At 53.1% G+C, this 19,420-nt stretch overlaps 1 protein-coding gene across 1 annotated transcript in view; it reads left to right on the plus strand.

Moving 5' to 3' along the window:
• ADGRB2 (adhesion G protein-coupled receptor B2) overlaps positions 1-9,604 on the plus strand; it is a 42,480-nt gene extending 32,876 nt beyond the window's left edge. The window contains exons 21-29 of the mRNA XM_007954122.2: positions 65-150; positions 455-553; positions 2,605-2,776; positions 3,176-3,271; positions 3,633-3,672; positions 4,357-4,976; positions 8,186-8,221; positions 8,557-8,655; positions 9,419-9,604. Of these exons, the coding sequence (XP_007952313.1) occupies positions 65-150; positions 455-553; positions 2,605-2,776; positions 3,176-3,271; positions 3,633-3,672; positions 4,357-4,976; positions 8,186-8,221; positions 8,557-8,655; positions 9,419-9,604 (1,434 nt within the window). The remainder of the gene's footprint in view (positions 1-64; positions 151-454; positions 554-2,604; positions 2,777-3,175; positions 3,272-3,632; positions 3,673-4,356; positions 4,977-8,185; positions 8,222-8,556; positions 8,656-9,418) is intronic.
• The last annotated feature ends 9,816 nt before the right edge of the window (positions 9,605-19,420 follow it).

Below are 19,420 nucleotides of genomic sequence, written 5' to 3' on the forward strand. Positions count from 1 at the left end.
CCCTTTGCCAGGGGGCACCTGGTGATCCTGTTTTCTCCCACTCCCTGCTCTCCATGGGCCTCAGGTGAACATGCTCATTGGAATCATCGTCTTCAACAAGCTCATGGCTCGGGATGGCATCTCAGACAAGTCCAAGAAGCAGAGGGCCGGGTAAGGGGGGCTCTGAGACTGGGCTTTAGGGGATGGTGCGGGGGGGGGGAGGGCTGTGGGCTCTCTCAGAGACTCGGCTTGAGGATGCCCACTGACTGGGGCTCCCCGATCTTGGTGCCCCAAGGGCGCAGGCCAGGTGGGCACCTGGAGTGCTCAGCGGCAGCCCCTCACCCGCCCTAACTCAGCTCTTTCTCTCTCATCTGCCCTCCCCCTCCCACCCAACTCGGGCACATTCTGCCCCTGTCCCCTCCCGGCTTCCCATGTGTTTCCTCCCCCTTCTCCTGTGTCTGTGCTGCCCCCCGAGGTCGGAGCGGTGCCCCTGGGCCAGCCTGCTCCTCCCCTGCTCAGCGTGTGGAACGGTCCCCAGCCCCCTGCTCAGCTCAGCCTCGGCCAGGAACGCCATGTTAGTCGTGCCCCCCGGGGGGCGGTGGGGGTGGGGGCGGGCAAGGAATGGGGGGCAGTGCCCATGGTGGGGGGGTGGGATATCAGCCCAGCACCCAGAAAGCTTGGCCCCACTTCGCCAACTGCCACACACTCTCAAGCATTGGGCAGCTAGGAGTGAGTGTCTCCCGGGATGCTGGATTTCTGCCCGCCCTTGCCTTGGCCCCCACCCCCAGCTCGTGCTCTATCCAGGCACAACCACAAGTCTTCCTCTCACACCCTCACCCCACAGAGGCTCATAAAATCTTAGACTCTTGAATTTTTGAGCCATAGAACCTTAGAATTAGAATGATAGAATCTTAGAATAAGACAATCAGAAACGAAGAATGTTAAAATGAGTGAATCATCGAGTCTTATCATCTGTCATAGAGTCTGAGACTTAGAATTTCAGAGCCACTGAATCTCATAGTTAATCGGAGACAGAGAGGCGCAGAGGTAGAGAATGATTTCATCATGACCCCCTGGCAGCCAAGACTCTTAAAATCCCAGCCCCTGCAAGACAGGAATGAGTCCATGAATCTGTACGGGCCACATGCTCACCCTCCCACCCCGGGTCTGAAATCCACCTGAGCCACCCTGACCATGGGAGTCTTGTCTCTTGCACACCTCCAGGGGCAGGTAGTTCCCCATAGTAGACAGCACCCTGTGACTTGGACTGGCACCTGCCTCTCTGACCTCAGGGCTTGGGCTTTGGAGTCAGCCAAACTGGGTTTGTCTCAGCTCTGCCTCTCTGCCCAACTGGGTAAACTCCAATTTCCTCATCTGTAAATTGGGATAATAATACCCATGTCTATTTCTTGGAGTTGTTTTGATCACGATGTGAAATAATATATGTAAAGTGTTCAGCACAGGGCCAGGCCAAGAATTAGCGGTTTATCAATGGCAGCGCTTATTACTGTGATTAGACCTCCTGGTGGTCTTGGCTTTGCCCCCGAGGGCTGTGGAGACCACTAGCCCACCCCCTGCCAGGCTCAACTGCTCTCCCTAGGGCAGGTCTTGGCCTCCTGCCCAGCTCTCTATCTTGGCCGCCCTTGGCTACCTCTGCAGAACAGGGCCACCCTCTGCTGTCTCTGGAGCTGTGCCTGCCTGACTTGCCTGCCGTGCCCATTAGGGACCTGGGGTTGTTTGTGAAGCAGAGTGGCTGGGGATAGCACCTGGTCCAATAGGGCAAAGCTGCCCCCTCTGTGTCCTGTGTGCTGTAGCAAGGGGGGAGCAGTGGGGCTGGTGCCTTCACGCCAAGGCCTATCTACCTTTTCCTCCCTGCCCTTCCCTGGCAAGGAGGCTGGACGTTTGGGTTTGGCCCTGACCTCTGTTTGCCCCCAGCCCCAGCTGTGATCTCTCTGCCAAGGTCCTCTTCGCAGCCCCTGCGGGGGGCCTGGCATCTCTTCCCTGGGAAACCAAGGGGAAGAGCTCTGCTTTAACTGGCCTGGTGCTGGCTCTACCTTCTCCCCAGAGATGTGTGCCCTGTTATGTCCTCCACGTGCTTTGCCTATGTAATCTTTCACCTGCTCTCTCACTGTGTCTGTCATCTCTCTCTCTGTCCCTCATCCTCTCAGCCTCTGAATCAGACTCTCTGAGGAGGTGGCCTAGGCCTGTGCATTTCTGAAAAGCTCCCCGGGTGATCCTGTGCAAATTGGGGCTGAAATTCCCAGCACCTGCATCTGCCTGCCGCCTCCTCTTTTCTCCCACTATCTCCTACCTTCTTCACCTCTGTCGCCTGATGCCGCCTCGGTCTCCCACTCAGCCTTACTGTGTGTGTGTGTGTGTCCGTCCCTCCCACCTCTTCTGGTCCCTGCTCTGACCCACAGTTCTCCACACCCTGTCTCTGTTCTGTTTCTCTGGCTCCTCAGTCCCTCTCTGCCAGGGGACATTTCTGAGGTCCTGGCACTTGGGGCTCTGCTGGTCTTGGTCAGTTTGAGGGCCCCAAACTGAGTGGTGGCCCAAGCCCAGCCCAGCCCACCTTGTCCCTTGGATTGTCACCCTGAGGTCCCCTCTGCTGCTGTCCCTCCTCAGGGCCTCGCTCTGGAGCTCCTGCGTGGTGCTGCCCCTGCTGGCGCTCACCTGGATGTCCGCCGTCCTGGCCATGACAGACCGCCGCTCCGTCCTCTTCCAGGCCCTCTTTGCCGTCTTCAACTCCGCGCAGGGCTTTGTCATTACTGCTGTGCATTGCTTCCTGCGCCGAGAGGTGGGCTGGGCCTCGCTGTCCCCTTATCACCCCATCCTCCTGTCATGCCCCTCCTTTCTCTTTCCCTCACCGTGCAGATGGGGAGGACTGAGGTCCTGGGAGGGACCAGTGGGGTTCCATCTGGGACAGCACCTCAAGACCCAACTTCAGGCCATGAGCTGGGCAGTACTTGGTGTGGAAGCTATGATAGCTCCAAGCCCCATCAACTACACCCCAGGCTGGGCCTTGGCCTTGGCCTTCTGGTCTCCTGGGATTCCTCCTCTTCTCTGATCCAACCCAGTTGTCATCACCTTCCTTCCTTTCTGGGCTTCCTTCCTGGGTGCCTAGGGTGGGAGGCATAGCCACTCGTGGCTGGGCCCCTGTGGCAGCCTCAGACCCAGCAGGTACCCTCTGCCCCAGGTCCAGGATGTGGTCAAGTGCCAGATGGGCGTGTGCCGGGCGGACGAGAGTGAAGACTCCCCTGACTCGTGTAAGAATGGGCAGCTGCAGATCTTGGTGAGTGTGGAGGCCTGGGCAGGCTCAGGTGGATTCTGGGTACCCCTCCACTCCCCTGCCCCCAGGCCACCCACCTCTCTAGCCATGGTAGGGAGGGGACAGAAGCTTTAATTTAGGCTTAGCCACTGACAACTAGGTGACACTGGCCAAGTCCTGCCCTTTCGCTGTCTCAGTTTCCCCACCTATAAGGTGGGGCTGGGGTTGACCTATCTGGGGCCCCTTTGGGTTCTGTTGGGCAGATTCCATGGCAGCCTCTCTGGCAGGCCAACTGAGCAGAGGTGGGTAGGGAGGGACAAGCCCCTCCCGCCCTGATACATTGATCCTCCCTCTGCCCACCTGCTCTCTCCCTCTCCGCCTATAGTCAGACTTTGAAAAGGATGTGGATCTGGCTTGTCAGACAGGTGAGTCTGCGGCACAGAGTGGAGAGTGGCCCCTGGAATAGGCAAGAAGGGGAGCCCCCAGGCCCTATCCTGGGAAGGCCTCAGGGGATCTGCCCAGAGTCCAGCCTTGTCATCTGCCCTGAATTGGGTTCAAGGCCATGAACACCATTTACTGTATGACTTTGGGCAGGCACCTTCTGCCATCTGAGCCTCTGTTAACACACCTGTAAAGGAGAGACCACCATCCTCCCAGGGTGGGTAGGAGGCTTAAATGACTTAGGGGTCATCAAGTACATAGCAGGGTGTTTGCACGCAGAGCTTTTACATTTTCTTATCATTTCCATGCTTCTTAGGGGAATCTGCAGTTCTGTCTCTTGGGGAGGAGCTGAAAAGAAGGGATAGTAAAGACCTTTTGACACCCTTGGGGTTGTGGGGTCAGAGGTCAGGACTTGCACAGGGCACTGTGGGACCGGGCTTTAGCTCTGTTTTTCACCCTGCCTCTCCATGGGCTCCTGGGCCAATTATGTTTTTAACCTCTCTGGTGTGGGAGAGAGGATCAACCATGCTGAGAGTGCCAGCACCCATCCATCTCTCCAGAACTTGGTTTCTTCCCATTTGGGGGTTTAGAACCAACCTATCTGGGCAAGGGCACCTGGGGGCTCCTACTTCTCAGGACTCACCCCTCCCTCCCACTCCTGTCCCCAGTTCTGTTTAAGGAGGTCAACACTTGCAACCCCTCCACCATCACGGGCACACTGTCCCGCCTGTCCCTGGATGAGGACGAGGAGCCCAAGTCCTGCCTCATGGGCCCTGAGGGCGGCCTCAGCTTCTCACCGCTGCCTGGGAACATCCTGGTGCCCATGGCAGCCTCGCCAGGGATGGGGGAGCCACCTCCCCCCCAGGAGGCCAACCCTGTGTACATGTGTGGGGAGGGTGGCCTGCGGCAGCTGGACCTCACATGGCTGCGGCCGGCTGAGCCGGGCTCTGAGGGGGACTACATGGTGCTGCCCCGGCGGACTTTGAGCCTGCAGCCTGGCAGTGGGGGCGGAGCTGGGGAAGATGCCCCGCGGGCCCGGCCCGAGGGCACTCCTCGGAGGGCTGCCAAGGCACTGGCCCACACAGAAGGCTACCCCAGCTTCCTGTCTGTGGACCACTCGGGCCTGGGCCTGGGCCCTGCCTATGGGTCTCTGCAGAACCCCTACGGGATGACCTTTCAACCACCACCACCGACGCCCAGCGCCCGCCAAGTGCCCGAGCCCGGAGAGCGCAGCCGGACCATGCCCCGCACTGTGCCTGGCTCTACCATGAAGCTGGGCTCCCTGGAGGTGAGGGGCGGTAAGGCCACGGGTGGTGGGGGTAGGAGGTATGCCCCTGTGTGCTTGGGGCAGTCACAGACAGCAGCTGGGAAGAGGCAATGGACAACTCGCCCAGAGCAGCACCTTTGCCCAAAGTCATTGGGAGTGCATAGGCTGCACATCTTTTCCCTCTGTGCTCGTGGTTTGTTGTTGTTATTTGGTATTGAGTTGATTTTGACTCATGGTGGTTCCATGTATGCAGAATAGAAATACTCTGTAGGGTTTTCAAGGCTGTGGTGGTGCAAAGGTTTGTGTTCACCTACTACCTCAAGATTGGCAGTTTGAACTCACTCAGCAGCCCCATGGAACACGGAAGAAAGCCCTGGCAATCTGTTTCCATAAAGATTGCTGTTGTTAAGTGCTGTGGAGTCAGTTTCTACTCACAGTGACCCTGTGTGCAACAGAATGAAATACTGCCCAGCTGCACCATCCTCACAATTATTGCTCTGTTTGGGCCCATCGTGGCAGCCACTGTGTCAATCCATCTCATTGAGGGTCTTCCTCTTTTTCGCTGACCCTCTTCTTTTCCAAGCATCATGTCCTTCTCCAAGGACTGGTCCCTCCTGATAACATGACCAAAGTAGGTGAGATGAAGTCGCATAAAGATGACAGTCAAGAAAACCCTGTGTAGCAGTTCTAGTCTGTAACACACGGGGTTGCCGTGAGTTGGGATTGACTTGATGCAATGGGTTTGTTCGTTTTATAGATCTTTCGAAAGCAGATTGCGAGGCCTGTGTTCTAAGGTACCTTAGCAGTACCAAGCAAATCCAGCTTCTCTGGATTCCTGAAGTAGGCTTGGTCTTCCCACACTGAGAGTGGTCTTCTTGATTCACTCATTTTTCCTTTGGTGCCTGTGTTGGAGTGACAGGTTGGAATGGGTCGTCCTTTAAAAAGACTGGCTCACAAAAGGCATATGGTATTAGAGAAGCCACATAATGGGGATTAAGAGCCTGGGCCTCTGAGTCACCAAGATCTGAGTTCCAACCTGGCATCTACTGGGCAGCAGTGACATCTTAAGCACATCGCTTAATCTCTCTGAGCCTCAGTTTCCTCCAAGGCTTCAAACCAGTTCTTTCCTGTTTGACCCCTGCTGAGAGTTTACCTTTCCATCCCAGATATACTGAACCAGAATCTACACTTTAACAAGAACACCCAGGGATCTTGTGAAAATGAGACTCTCATTCAGCTAACTGGGGTGGAAATGCAAATTCTCATCAGGGGGTCGAATTGGCATGAACCTATTTGAAGCCCTGGTCTCCTCATTTGTAAAGTGGGGATAACACAGTAGTCCCTTTGTAGAGTTGGATTAATTGAGTGATGTAAAGCATTTGGCTCTGTGTGGATCAAGTAGGAAATGCTAGGTAATTGGAAATTTCTGCTTTCGCCATCCCTGCAATCAGCCCATGGTATTGCCCATAAGTCAGTGGTAATAGACTGTCTCTTTCTGAGAAAGTGCAAGCCCCTCTGTCTCCTCTGTTTGTTTTCTGTGGATGCCCCCCTTCCCTCTGGCCTCCTCAGGCCTGTTCCCTGCAGGGTGCCCAGCCCTGGACTGACACTGGGGACAAACAAGTAGTAGTGACCTGCTCTCAGCTGCTCCAGAACTCTGATTGTAGGGATGAGGGAAATGTGGATTAGGAAGGGGACAGGTGTCCTGGCTCATCTATGGTTGGCTGCTCAGGTTTGGCTTCAGAAACCTGCTTCCATCCTCCGTGTAAAGAAAATTAAGTTAGCTGCTAGAGCGTTCGCAAGTTTAGTTTTTTCCCCAAAGTATATCTTGAACATTTGGTGCTTGCTCCTGCTACAGATGGCAGGAACAGGAAGGCATAACAAAGACTGAAAACTCGGAACCGGCATTGGGGAGGGGTGCACTCAGCACCACGGCAGGTTTTGTTCTGTGGACACCTGCCCGCAGTGGGGCCATGAGGAGGGGCTAGTGTTAGCTCCTCATGTGGGAGGTAGCAGTGAACATGACAGCATTCTGAGGGCTCACGGATGACGTCCAGGATTCTGGTGTGGGCATCGGTGATGGGGAGGAGGCGGAGGAGCAGGTTTGAGGGCGGAGAATTACAGGTTGATTCAGTTGGGTACAAGCTGTGTTTGCGGTGCCTGTGGGACATTGGAGGGCAGAGGGTATCCTGGTGCTCCCAGAAAAAGAGATGTGGCCAGGAGTTGGCAGGAGGCACATATGAGTAGTAAGGGACAGGAGAAGGTCCCAGGGCAGAGTGTGAGGGCCTAGTGTTAGAGAAACCACGATGTGCAGAGGAGAAAGTGTGGGCAGGGAGGTTGGGAGGAAAGCCAGGCGATCTGTGCAATGGTGAGGTGTCCACTGGGGCTTGGGATTGAGGGGGTGCAGATTGTGGTTTTAACTTTGCCACTGAGGGATTTGGGGCGAGCCCCTTCCCCTCCTTGGACCTCACTTTCCTGATCTGTAACATGGGGAAGTAGGCCTTGGTCTCGAGTCCTCTGAGTGACAACATTCTAGAACCCTAAGACCCCCTCCTTGAGCAGCACAGATGCTGTGTAGGTTTCTGGGACCAGGAAGATAGTTTTGGCTGAGTAAGGGCCCAGGAAGGCATTAGGAGTAGGAAACCAGTGAGGCAGGGGCTGGTTTGGCAGGAAATGGGACAAGGTGGAGTCAAAGGAAGATTTCAGAAAACATGAGTCCCTGTGTTTGCCAGAAATGCAGGGTTCCAGGGAGAGGGGACATGTGGCTGGCAGAGAGAATGGGAAGATGGGGCAGGGCAGGGGTGGAATCCAGAGGACAGAGGAATGAGTGTCTGCTCCGGATCTCACATGGAATCCGTGTCCCTGCCACGTTGGCGATCTGCACGGTGACGTTGGCCTGTGTGTGTGTGTGTGTAGCCATGTGTCTCTGCATGTGTGGTGCTCCCTGTGAGTGTCTGCTTGCAGCTTCCAGCATTTGTGCATTGCAGCAGCAGGAGGGAGTGGCGGCTCGGGGCCTGGGCTGAGCCCAGGGGCAGAGGTAGTGTCTCGGCACCTCATTTCCTGTTCCCACAACCCAAGGGCTCTGCCTTATAAAGACTGCCAGCTCCAGGCCCGGGCTAGGGGAAGGGATCAGTGGGCAGATCCCTGGGGTGCCAGGCTTCCTGGCTTTACAGCCCCTGCATGGGGTGAAACGCTTTCTCCTCCTTCCCTGCCTCCTCGTTGCTCCTTCCCAGCGAAAGAAGTTACGGTACTCGGACCTGGACTTTGAGGTAAATGCTGACAGTGTGTGTGTATGTGTGTTGTGTGTGTGTTGAGAGGGGGCATCTATTTGTGTTGTCTGTCCCCAGAGAGTTGGATCGCTGCTCCTAAAGAGAGTCCAAGCCCCATTGCAGAGCTTGACCCTAAGCCTATGTTTTCCATGGGATCTTCCCAACATTTCCTTTCTGCTGCAGCCCACAGCTCTGGGGTAGACAGAGAGCCAAACCTTGTTCCAAAGGAGCTGTCAGCAGGAAGCCCAGGATGCTTTGTCCTTTATTCTGGGTGGGGTCATAGTGCTGCAGAGGAGGTGGGTCTAGCACCTCTTCTGACGTCTTATGGATCCTAGAAGGTGATGCACACCCGGAAACGGCACTCGGAACTCTACCACGAGCTCAACCAGAAGTTCCACACATTTGACCGCTATCGTAGCCAGTCCACGGCCAAGGTGAGGCCTCCTCCCTGGGGCTGCCCTTGCCCCAAAGCTCAGGGCTTGACCTAGTGCATGAAGTCTGGGCTTGGCCAGTAGCCCCTCAGGTTGGATTTGACCTGTGGCCCCTGAAGCAGTGGAGTGTGTCAAGTGAAGTGGCTGTGTGGGGAGTGTTCAATGTAAGTGCCTGGGCTGGGTGGGGGTGAGTTGGGCTCTAAGGGACTCATTCCCTCCCTGTTCTCCTCACTGGCCTGGCCAGCCTCATCCTGCCTCCCCCAGGGCCTCCTGACAGCATGAGCAATGGTTCTGGGGCTGTGAGGGGTAGGAAGGGCCATAGACAATGAGCATTGACAGGCCTCCACTAGGGTCTTGAGGGTGGGCAGGCAGACAGGCAACATGGTCCTAGGGGGCCATTGAGCATAGGGTCAGGAGCCCCAGCTCTGCAGCCTGGTGGATCTGGATTCAAACCCTCCCTTGGCACCCACTTGCTCTATTGTTAGTTGGTCCCAACCTCTGGTGACCCATGTATGCAGAGTAGAATTGCTCTATTGGATTTTTAAGGCTGTGACCTTTTGAAAGCAGATCCCTCGGCCTGTCTTCTGAGGTGGATTTGAACCACCAACCTTTCAATTAGTAGCAGAGCACCTAACCGTTTGTGCCACTTAGAGACTCTAACTTTAGCCATCCCTGGTCCTTTCTGGGCCTCCTCAGTTTGTTCCTCTGTACAGTGGGTGAGAAGGTATTGGTCCTTCTTCACGGACCCTTCCCACTACCCCCTCAGGAGAAGCCCAGCCCAGGGGAGCGTCCTGGCCTGTCCCAACAGCGGCGACATCAGAGCTGGAGCACCTTCAAGTCTATGACGTTAGGCTCGCTGCCCCCCAAGCCCCGAGAACGGCTGGCCCTGCACCGGTCAACAGCCTGGGAGCCCACAGAGCCTCCAGACGGCGACTTCCAGACAGAGGTGTGAGTGCCACGCTGGACTACCTGCTGCGTATAAATATATATATCTCTCTATTTTCACACTCCACTTTGGAACTACCCAGGAGCCAGCGCCCCCTCCCCTCCCCCGAGGGCTGGGTAGGGAGGCGCAGTGAACTCAGCTGGGCTGGGGGCAACACACACAGTGTGGCTCAGTTTCTCGGAGGCCCCTCAGCCACTGGAGGCCCGTCTTCGCCCCAGCCTGTTTGACCCTTCCCGGGCTGGGGAGGGGGGAGGGGACCTTTATGGGGAATAAACTTCACTCTGTGGACTTTGCTGCTGAGCCCTTTGCTTGTCCCAGCCCTAGGCCCAGTCCTGGGACCTCCACTTTGCCTCACTTTGTCTTGTCAGATTATGTGACGGGGTCAGCTCTGACTGCGACAGGGAGGCCTAGGCTCCAACCCCATCTTTGCTCAACTCCCTGAGTGGCTGTGGGCTAGTCTCTTCCCCTGTCTGGGCTTAGAGTGAGCAGATTGGGAAGGTGGGATGGGGCCGTTTGCAGCTGACCTGCCGTAGTAGCTGTGATGATCATGGTAGCCATTCACTGGGGTCCAAGAGCCAGACTGCATAGTCTAGAACCAAGGCAAAGTTTATTGGCCTGGCACAGAATAAGCTTTTTTTGTTTTAACTGTTACTACTTGGCATCTGACCTCTTGTGCTAGGAGCATCACATATATGACCCTTTATGCTTCCTAACAGCCTGGCTGGAAGGTTTTAGGATGTCTGTTTCATGGACAGGAAAATGAGACCAGAAAGGGGAAGTACCTTGCCCAAGGCCACAGTCAGAGGCAGAGCTGGGATATGAAACCCAGGCTTGGTGGATGCTGCAGCCCACCCTCTTTCTTCTTTCTTACCCTCTTCCTGTTAGGACAGGAAGTTGAAGCTCAGCCTCTTGGGACCTGGCTTTATGGCTGCTGGACCAGGGCTCAGGGCCTGTGTGGAAGGGTGGGTGTGAGGTGGACTAGCTCCAGCTGGGGAGCCAGGCTGGCTTGGTGCCAGAAAGCAGAGCTGGGAGACTTGCTGCTGGGTGTGTTCCTTATACCCCTGAGTAAAAGGACCCCTGGTTAGTTCCCAGGCCCCTAAGAAGAGGGGGCGTAAGATCAGCTAAAACATCCTGTATTATGCACCATGGCTCTTTTGTGGTCAGGCAGTAAATGAGCAGGGGCATAGTTAGCAGGGGCCACAGGTGCAGCTGCTTGCCTGGCCACTTGGCATATGGGTGCTTCTGCCTCCTTCCTCACCCCTAGGGATTCTGGGACTCAGACCCAGGCCCTCGGAGAGCTGACGGCTGGGGTGGCCAACATGTCGGAGGGGGAAGGTGCTGGTGGAGCCTGAGGGGGCCAGAGGAAGAGAAGGGGCTCTGTCAGAATGCTATAGTCCTTGAAGGCCCAGGATTCCTCTATTTCACCTGAATTCTGCCAACTGGGGGACCTGGCCAAAGGAGGGGTATGGCAGAGTCCTCTCAGCACTGTGGTCTTGGCCCTGGTGTTTCCCAGGCTCTTAGCTCTGTGGGCACTCCTTCCTCCCGCCTCCCTCCTGGCAGCCACAGCACTTATGTACAAAACAGTCACTCAGGCACCACCTCATTTGATCCTTAAAGGTAGATATTATGACTCCCTCATTTTGAGGAAGTTAAGGCACAGAGAGGGGACATGACTTTCCCAAACTCACAGCTCATGTAAGTGACTATATTGACTTGGTCTGAGTGGCAGAATCCTGATGCTGGCCAGCTTAAGCAAAGGGGACTTTGTTCATATAGAGACGCAAGCTGCAGCCAGTGCTACAGTCGGACATCTGAGATGGAGGGTCAGAGTGCCACCACATGTCCTGTCCCTCCCAGCAGCTCTCCAAATGTCAGCTTCATTCTTTTAGGCAGACTCCCTCATATGGAGGGTAGCCCACTAAACTTCTTCCTCCCACGTCTCATCACTCAACTTTGCCCCCAAAGAGCAGGAAACTCTTCAGTTCCAATTAGAAAACCCCCAAGGAAGGACTCTGATTGGCCCTGTGTGGAGGTGAGGCACTGTGATTGGCAGCCCTCTTGAGAAGGGGGCAGACTCCCCAAAGGGGGAGATGGGCTCATATAAACACAATCCCCTGTCCTTGACCTTGTGCTAGCAGACCCCACTCTGCATGCTGAGCCAGGCCTTCCCCTCTGCTGCCTCCTGCCTTCATCTGTACCCTTCATGTGTTCCCTGTCTCCTTCCTCACCAGCCTTGGGCTCCACTCACCACCAGTTCCAGGAGCTCTCTGGGGCTGAGCTGTGATGTGCATTTCCTTCCATACTTGTAGTTTCTTGCTTTGCATCTGGTTTTGAGGAGGAATTTTTGTGTTCACCCTGTTGATTCTACTCAAACAGCAACCACAGCTGCCAGCAGAAGCTCCAGACTACTGTGTTCAGGGAACTCTGGTGGCACAGTGCCTAAGGCATTTGACTGCTAACCAGAAGGTCATAGTTCAAACCCACCAGTCACTCTGCAAAAGGAAGATGGGGCAATGTATTTCTGTAAAAATTTACCACCTCAGAAACCCAATGGGGGTCGCTATGAGTTGGAATCGATTCATTGGCAGTGGGTTTGGTCTTGTTTTGAGTTTAGTGGTCAGGGACAAAGCTTTCCTGGGGTGGGAGCTGTGCTCCTCCTGCCCCTCAGTCCCCCACTCCCCAGGCATTGACTTGCTGTGTGACCTTGGACTGGTTACTGGACCATGTCTGACAGGTTTCCAATCTGTACTAGTGACCTGATATCCCTGTATTTCTTTTCTGGACTCCAGTGTCTCACTGTGTTGTCCTCCTTATTCTCTCTGCCTCATCTCCAGACCTTCATCCACATGCCCAAATGGGAACTTGCCAAAATCAGATCTCTGGCCAGGCCACTGCCCTGCTCGGGAGCCTCTCATGGGTCCTACAATTAGCCTCGATGAGGCCTTTGGCCACCACTCCTGGCTCTTGAACTTCACGCTTGTGCTCGTGTTACTCCTTCCACCTGGACTCCTTCTCTGTTGACTCAGCAGGCTCTTGTCCATGCATCTAGATCCAGCCAAGCAGCCCCCTCTGTGACCCTACCCTGAGGTCCCTGCCCCCAGCAGTTGGCACTCCCTGTGCTGCATGGTCCTTCGCTCACACTTTCCTTATCTCACCGATCACACAGAATTGCTCTTATCTATGTCTGCTTGGCTCAGGTCTGTGCCCTCAGCCAAGCGCCCCACGTGGAGCCGGCATCGGCGGATCTTTACTAAGTTCATGATGGAACAGATCTTTCTGAACATAGGTTTCCGAATCTGGAAAAAGGGGATAATGATAATCTCTAGCCAGTTTTCAAGGAGCCCTGGTGGTACCAGATTAAGCACTCAGCTGCTAACTGAGAGGTCTGCAGTTTGAACTCACCAGCTTTTCCGTGGGAGAAAGTCTGCTCCTACAAAGATACACAGCCTTGGAAACCCTATGGGGCAGTTCTACTCTGTCCTGGTAGGGTAGCTGAGTTGGAATTAACTAGATGGCAATGGGATTAGTTACTGAAGCTTCCTTACAGGGCATCTGGAGCATGACTTCAGCTTCTTGGGGAGCATTTTTGCTGCTTTTAGCTACCCCTCCCCCAGTCAGTCCTTCCTGGCCTCTGCTACCCTAACCAAACCCAAAACAAACTCACTGCTGTCACGTCAGATCTGACTCACAGAGACCCCTCTCTGGGTTTCCGAGGCAGTATCACTATGGAAGTAGATTGTCCAGTCTTCCTTGTGAGGAGTGGCTGGTGGGTTTGAACCGCCAGCCTTCTGGTTAGCAGTCACATACCTTAGGCACTACGCCAGTGGAACCTCCTGCTACCCTGGGAGCCCAGATAGAAGGCCCATCCTGGCTGCTGTCCAGAGTGCTGAAAGGGACTTGCCACCCTCCCAGGAGATCGGGTGCCAGCTTGAGAGGCTCAGCCAAGCTGCAGCCTTTCCTTGCCTTCTGGACGGGTGGGGTCCAGAGTGAGCAGGTTGCCCTCCCCCTTCATGACACTGCACCCTGGGGAATGTCCAGTAAAAATATAATACACACTACAGATGTCAATTTTAAATTTTCTACTAACCGGTTAAAAAAATAAAGCAACAGGTGAAACTAATTTTAATAATATATTTAACCCAATATATCAAAAATATTATTTCAACATATAATCAATATAAAAACCACCAGTGAGATATTTTACATTCCTTTTTCCCATTAAGTCTTTGAAATCTGATGTGTGCTGTCCATGTCCAGCTCACTCCCAATTCACTCGCCACATTCTAAGTGCTCAGTAGCCACATGTGGCTTGTGGCTATTCTATCAGCACATCTCTAGACAAAGGTAGTGACCTTGGGCAAGTCAATTCAGTGTCCTTTGAGAGAAGAGGTAAGAGTACCACCTACCTTGCTGGGCCACTGTGAAGATTCAGGGAGATGATGTAGGGAAGCTCACAGCAGAGTGCCAGCATGAAGTCAATCCTGAGTAAGTATTCCTGGAATCTGGGTATTCCTGGATATTCCCTGACCAGGGAAAGCAGGCAATTTGGAGCTTCCTGAAGGCTTCCTAAGGGGACCTATGGACGGGTATCAGCCCTACCTCAGCAAGCCTGGGGAGGAGTAACCCCTACCACCCCTCACCCCTACAAGCTGTCTTCCTTTCTCCACCTGTAGCCCAGACCCAGGAGAGGGGAGGAAAATTGTGACTGGCACTTGAACAGACACATTAAAATGCAATTGGGTTTAATTCTGTTCCATCAGGCACCAATTAAAGGGAAATTGGGTGTCCTGGGTGACCTGAGGGAGGACCTGGGTAGAGGGAGCAGCTGACTTCTGTATCTCTGGACTCATTTCCCTCCAGGCTTTCTCATACCAACCTTGGCTGCTCATGGGGTCCCACAGTTGGGATTTTGTAAGGGCCTATCCCCCAGTACTGCCTATATTCCTCCCTTCACTCCTCCAAGACCATCTGCTCCTGGAAGACCCTCCCTCTCCCAGCACCCTAATCCTCTCAGGCCGTCAAAACACATGCTATGGGGCAGGGCAGACAAGATTCTAGGCTCTGCTGTTTGAGAAATGGGCAGCATAGTTCATCTGTAGCTGAAGCGTTCTCTTCCTGTGGGGAAGAGAACTTCCAGAGTCATGCGAAGGAGGAAAGTGTGGGGGCAAGGAAGGAAGACCCTGAGGACATCCCTTCTCTATAGGCCTCAGTTAGAAAATTGGATGGGATATGGGAAGGGTTGGCCTAGAAGACTTTTGAGGCCCCTTCCAGCGCTGATGTTTTAAAATCCTATCATTCTGAGTGATGTGACATATGAGATTTGATACGGACAGTAAGTTAGAAGTGCTATAATTTCTCATGGAGAAACCAAGATAGATGCTTCCTGGAGAAGGTGGATAGATAGACTGGAGGAAGGAGGACATTCTAGATGTGAAGAACTCCATGAGCAAAGGTACAGAGGCATATACACTCATGCACAAGCTGGAGGTTCAAAAAGGAGAACACCTTCTGGGTGGGATGAAGAGGCATTGGTAAAGGATCCTGGGGAAGTATGTTGGAGCCAGGTTGCCAAGGTCCTCGGACACCGAGCAATGAGTTTGGATTTTATCCTGTAATTAGTAGGGAGCCATAGGAAGTCTTTGAGCAAGGAGCAACACTATACAAAAGAAATAGTATAGTCTAAAGGAGAAATGGAGGCCTGTGTGGATGTTGCTGCAGAAACCCAGATGAGAGATGATAAGGCTGAAATCAAGCGGGCATGATGTGGAGGAAACAGCTTCTGGAACAGACAAGACTGGATGAATGCGGGAGCTGGGGAGGGGCAGATGGAATAAAAGATGATGGCCTGGTTTCTGGCTGGGATAACTTGGTTGAGAGTCATGTCTTTACTGGGATGAGAAAACAACAGGGAGGACAGGTCTGGAGGAGGGAAAACGATTCATCCATCCATAATATTGAGTACAGTGTTAGTTTCCTTGAGCTGCCATAACAATTACCAAAAACTTGGTGGCTTAATATAGTGGAGGCTAGAAGTGTGAAATCAAGGTGGAGTCAGGGAGGAATCCTTCGTTGCCTCTTCTAGTTTCTGGTGGTTGTTGGCAGTCCTTGCATTCCTTAGCTTGTGGCAGCATAACTCTACTCTCTGCCTCTGTCTTTACATGACCTTCCCTGTGTGTATCCTCAGTGTCTTTCTGTCCAGATCTTGCAAAGACACCAGTCATTGAGGTTTTTTTTTTTTTTTTTTTTTTTTTTAATTATGCTTTGGGTGAAAGTTTACAGAGCAAATTCATTTTCCATACAGCAGTTCACATATACTTTGTCTCATGACATTGAGTGCAATTTCCCACAATGCAACAGCTCTCTTCCCACTTCCTCCCCATAGTTACCTCTTCCCTGTGTCCTTCCCTCCCATGCACTCCTGCCCCCTGAGCTGTCTCCCTATGCATACACAACCCTTCTACTCTACCATGATTGATCTCTCCAAGGAGTGTATCTACCTAATGCAAATGTTGAGTTCATATGGCTGTCTTTTGTTTGGTTGGAAGCCACAGGTTGTGCACTGTTGTGCACTGCTGTTGAGTCGGACCCAACTCACAGTGACTCCTTGGGTTTCTGAGGCGATATCACTACGGAAGTAGATTACCCAACCTTCCTTCTGAGGAGTGGCTGGTGGGTTTGAACCACGAGCCTTCCGGTTAGCAGTCAGGTGCCTTAGGCACTATGCTACCAGAGCTCCTGGAAGCCACAGGAGTGGGTTCAATTCCAGACCTGAAGGGCAGCTAGGGGGCCATAGTCTCAGTGGTTCTATCAGGCTCTATCAGACCAGCAAACCTGGTCCTTTTTTTTTTTTTTTTAATGATTTTGAATTTTGTTACACATTGTTCTCCCACTCTACCCAGGATCTCCTACATAGATGCCTCTCTGAGTGGTTGACAGTGGTAGACAGGCACCATCTAGTTCTTCTGGTCTCATAGTCATGTAGGCTGAGGATCACATGGTGTACCAGTTGCTCGGACTGTTTCCATGTGTCTTTGGTTTTCTTCATTTTTTTTGCTCTGGACAAAGAGAGACCCATCATTGCATCTAGATGGCTGCTTACAAGCTTTTAAGATCCCAGTCGCTACTTGCCAAAATAGGATGTGGAACAATGATTTTGTGTAGTATGTTATGCCAATTGAGCTTGATGTCCCCTGCAACTACGTTCTCGAGCCCACAGGTCCAACTTCTCACTCCTTCCAGGTAGCTGGCTGTGGCCAAGAAGTGACTACAACCTTGTCCCTTGTCAGCTGTACTATATACCTGGAAATTCTTACAGAACATACAAATACACTTGTAGAAACATTGTCTGCCAGCCCTATACAAGGTCATGGGCACACTCCCCCCATGCATAGACATACCTAATCGTTCAGCCTGTCCACCCAGCTATCCATCTGTAGATCAATATTTGCCTTCACTGACAAGGCAGGAACCAGTCATTGAATTTAGAAACCACTTTACTCCAGTAAAGAAGCCTTGGTGGTCAGTAGTGCAGACCCACCACCAGCCACTACAGAGAAAAGATGTGGAGAAAGATGTGGCAGTCTGCTTTCATAAAGATTATAGCCTTGAAAACCCTACAGGTCAGTTCTGTCCTATAAGGTACTGTGAGTTAGAATTGACTCAACAGCAATGGGTTTGTTTTTTTTTTTTTTTTTAAAATACGGTATGACCTTATTTTAACTTGATTACATCTGCAAAGACCCATTTCCCAGAAAGTCACAGTCACAGGTACCAGGGTCGTGACTTCAGCATATCTTTTGCGGGGGACACAATTCCGCCACAACAAGTACCTCGTATACACTAAGCAATGTGCTGGGAGCTAAGAATAAAACAGCAAAACACATGGTGTCTGCTCATGGAGGTCATTGTCTAGTGGAAACAGACTTCATTCCAATAAGCACATGGATGGATGTTTAATTACAAACTGAAGGGAAGGAGCAGAAAACAAAGCAACTCACCCCAGACTGGGGCATCAAGAGGAAGGCATGCTTCATCTCAACTCTGATGGAAGGTAAGTGTGAACTAGGCAAAGTCAGTGGGATGGGCAGGGGTATTCCAGACAGAGGCAGCCGTGTGTGCAAAGGCCCTCGGGTGGAAAGGAACACTGAATGCTCCATAAGCTGGAAGGTCAGCATGGTAGGACTGTGGAAAGTGAGAGGGAGAAATGGAGGAGATGAAGCTGGAGAGATCAGAGGGGACTGGTCCTGCAGAGGTTAGGACTACAGTGAGGGTTTTGGTCTTTAAGACCAGTGGGAAGCCAAGGAAAAGTGTTGAGTAGGGGACTGATGAGCATATTTCTGTATTAACAGGATTGCTCTCATTGTTGGTTGGGAAATGGATGTGTGTGTGTTGTGTGTACTGAAGGGTGAGGGTGGGTGCAGCACAACCAGTAAGGAGACCATCCTCATGAAGGAAACTAGAGGAGTGCTATGGAGAGGGGAACGGGACCTACATGGATGTCGTGGTAGAACTGTCATCCCCTGACATGGACTGGGTATGACTTGGCTTTTGTCTTGCACACCTGGATGCAGGTGCACAGGAAAACCTGCTTTGGGAAGATGATTGTGAATTTGACCTTGGGCATGTTAACCTTGAGATACCTTTGAGATAGCCAAGGGGAGATGTCATGTCGGAAGCAGCACTTGGACACAGGCCTGCAACTCGGGAGAGTGGCTGGGCTTGAGTCCTGACATAGCAGGAAGCCAGATCGGAGTGGGCTGTAGAGTGAGTAGGAGGTGAAGAAACGAAAGCAGTATAGACAGTTCTTGAAGTGGGGCTATAAAAAGGGTGAAGGGAGGCTCAGGGCCTACTGTAGTCTCTGAAGGTAGGTGAGGTGGAAAGGATGATGTAAGGGTTCCAGGAGTGGAGAGGCAGTCCTCTATAAGATCCTACATAATGATAGGCCAAAAATAACCAGCCCCACCCCCCACCCTGGGGAGCAGGGTCTCGAGGCCTAGGAATGGATGTCATCAGAGAGATTGATTCTACTCATTTGTTGGGCTGTAGGCCAGGCATGACTCCTGAAGGTGTGGAGGTGCGAGTGGGTAGCACTCGACAAAGCTCAGCTCTAAGACTTTCTGAGAGGAGGGAATTCTGTCCTCCAGGGGAGCCCAGGGCACAGATGGAGGTGCAGATATAGGGTCCTAGGCTCTCTCTAGCCCCCATTCCTGCTCCTCCTGAGCAAACAGGAGCACGGCTCAGCTCTCCTCCACAAGCCTCAGCTTCCCACTGGGCCAGCTCTGGGCTGGTATGTCCCTATCCCCTGTGGTGGCATAGCCCAACTCCAGCCATCAATTCAGACGTCCCTAGAGTCAGCCAAGAAAGTCAATATTTAATTTGGGCACCATGTTAATGCCATCGATCACCAACTCCCCCCTTCCACTTCCTCAAGTTCATTTGTCACGTCCCACCCACTGCTGGGGAGTGGCGGGACCCAGTGGAGGCTAAGCTGAGACTGGAGTTAACATGGGAAGATTGGCCTGCATGGGGGTGCTTCCCTGAGCCACCCAGCCTCTCATTCTCCCTGAGAGTCACCGGTCTGTGCTGAGTTCCCCAAGTCCTACCTCTGGGGAGGATGGAGAGGTCAACTTTTTCTCTCAGGTAGGGACTGAGCCTAATCCCCTGGGGTTCTGACACAGAGCAGGTAAAGTGGGGGACTGAGTGAGGGGTAATGTGGAAGGACAGCACCTGCGGGATGCACTCCTGGGGGAGAGATGGGAGAGCATATCCAGAGACCCAGGGTCCAGGAACTGGGCAAACAGCCTTTGGGAACCCCTCCTAAGT

The sequence above is a fragment of the Orycteropus afer genome, unplaced genomic scaffold (genome assembly GCF_000298275.1).
Source record: "Orycteropus afer afer isolate SDZICR_OR568_19922 unplaced genomic scaffold, OryAfe1.0 scaffold00433, whole genome shotgun sequence".
NCBI classification, from domain to species: Eukaryota; Metazoa; Chordata; class Mammalia; order Tubulidentata; family Orycteropodidae; genus Orycteropus; species Orycteropus afer.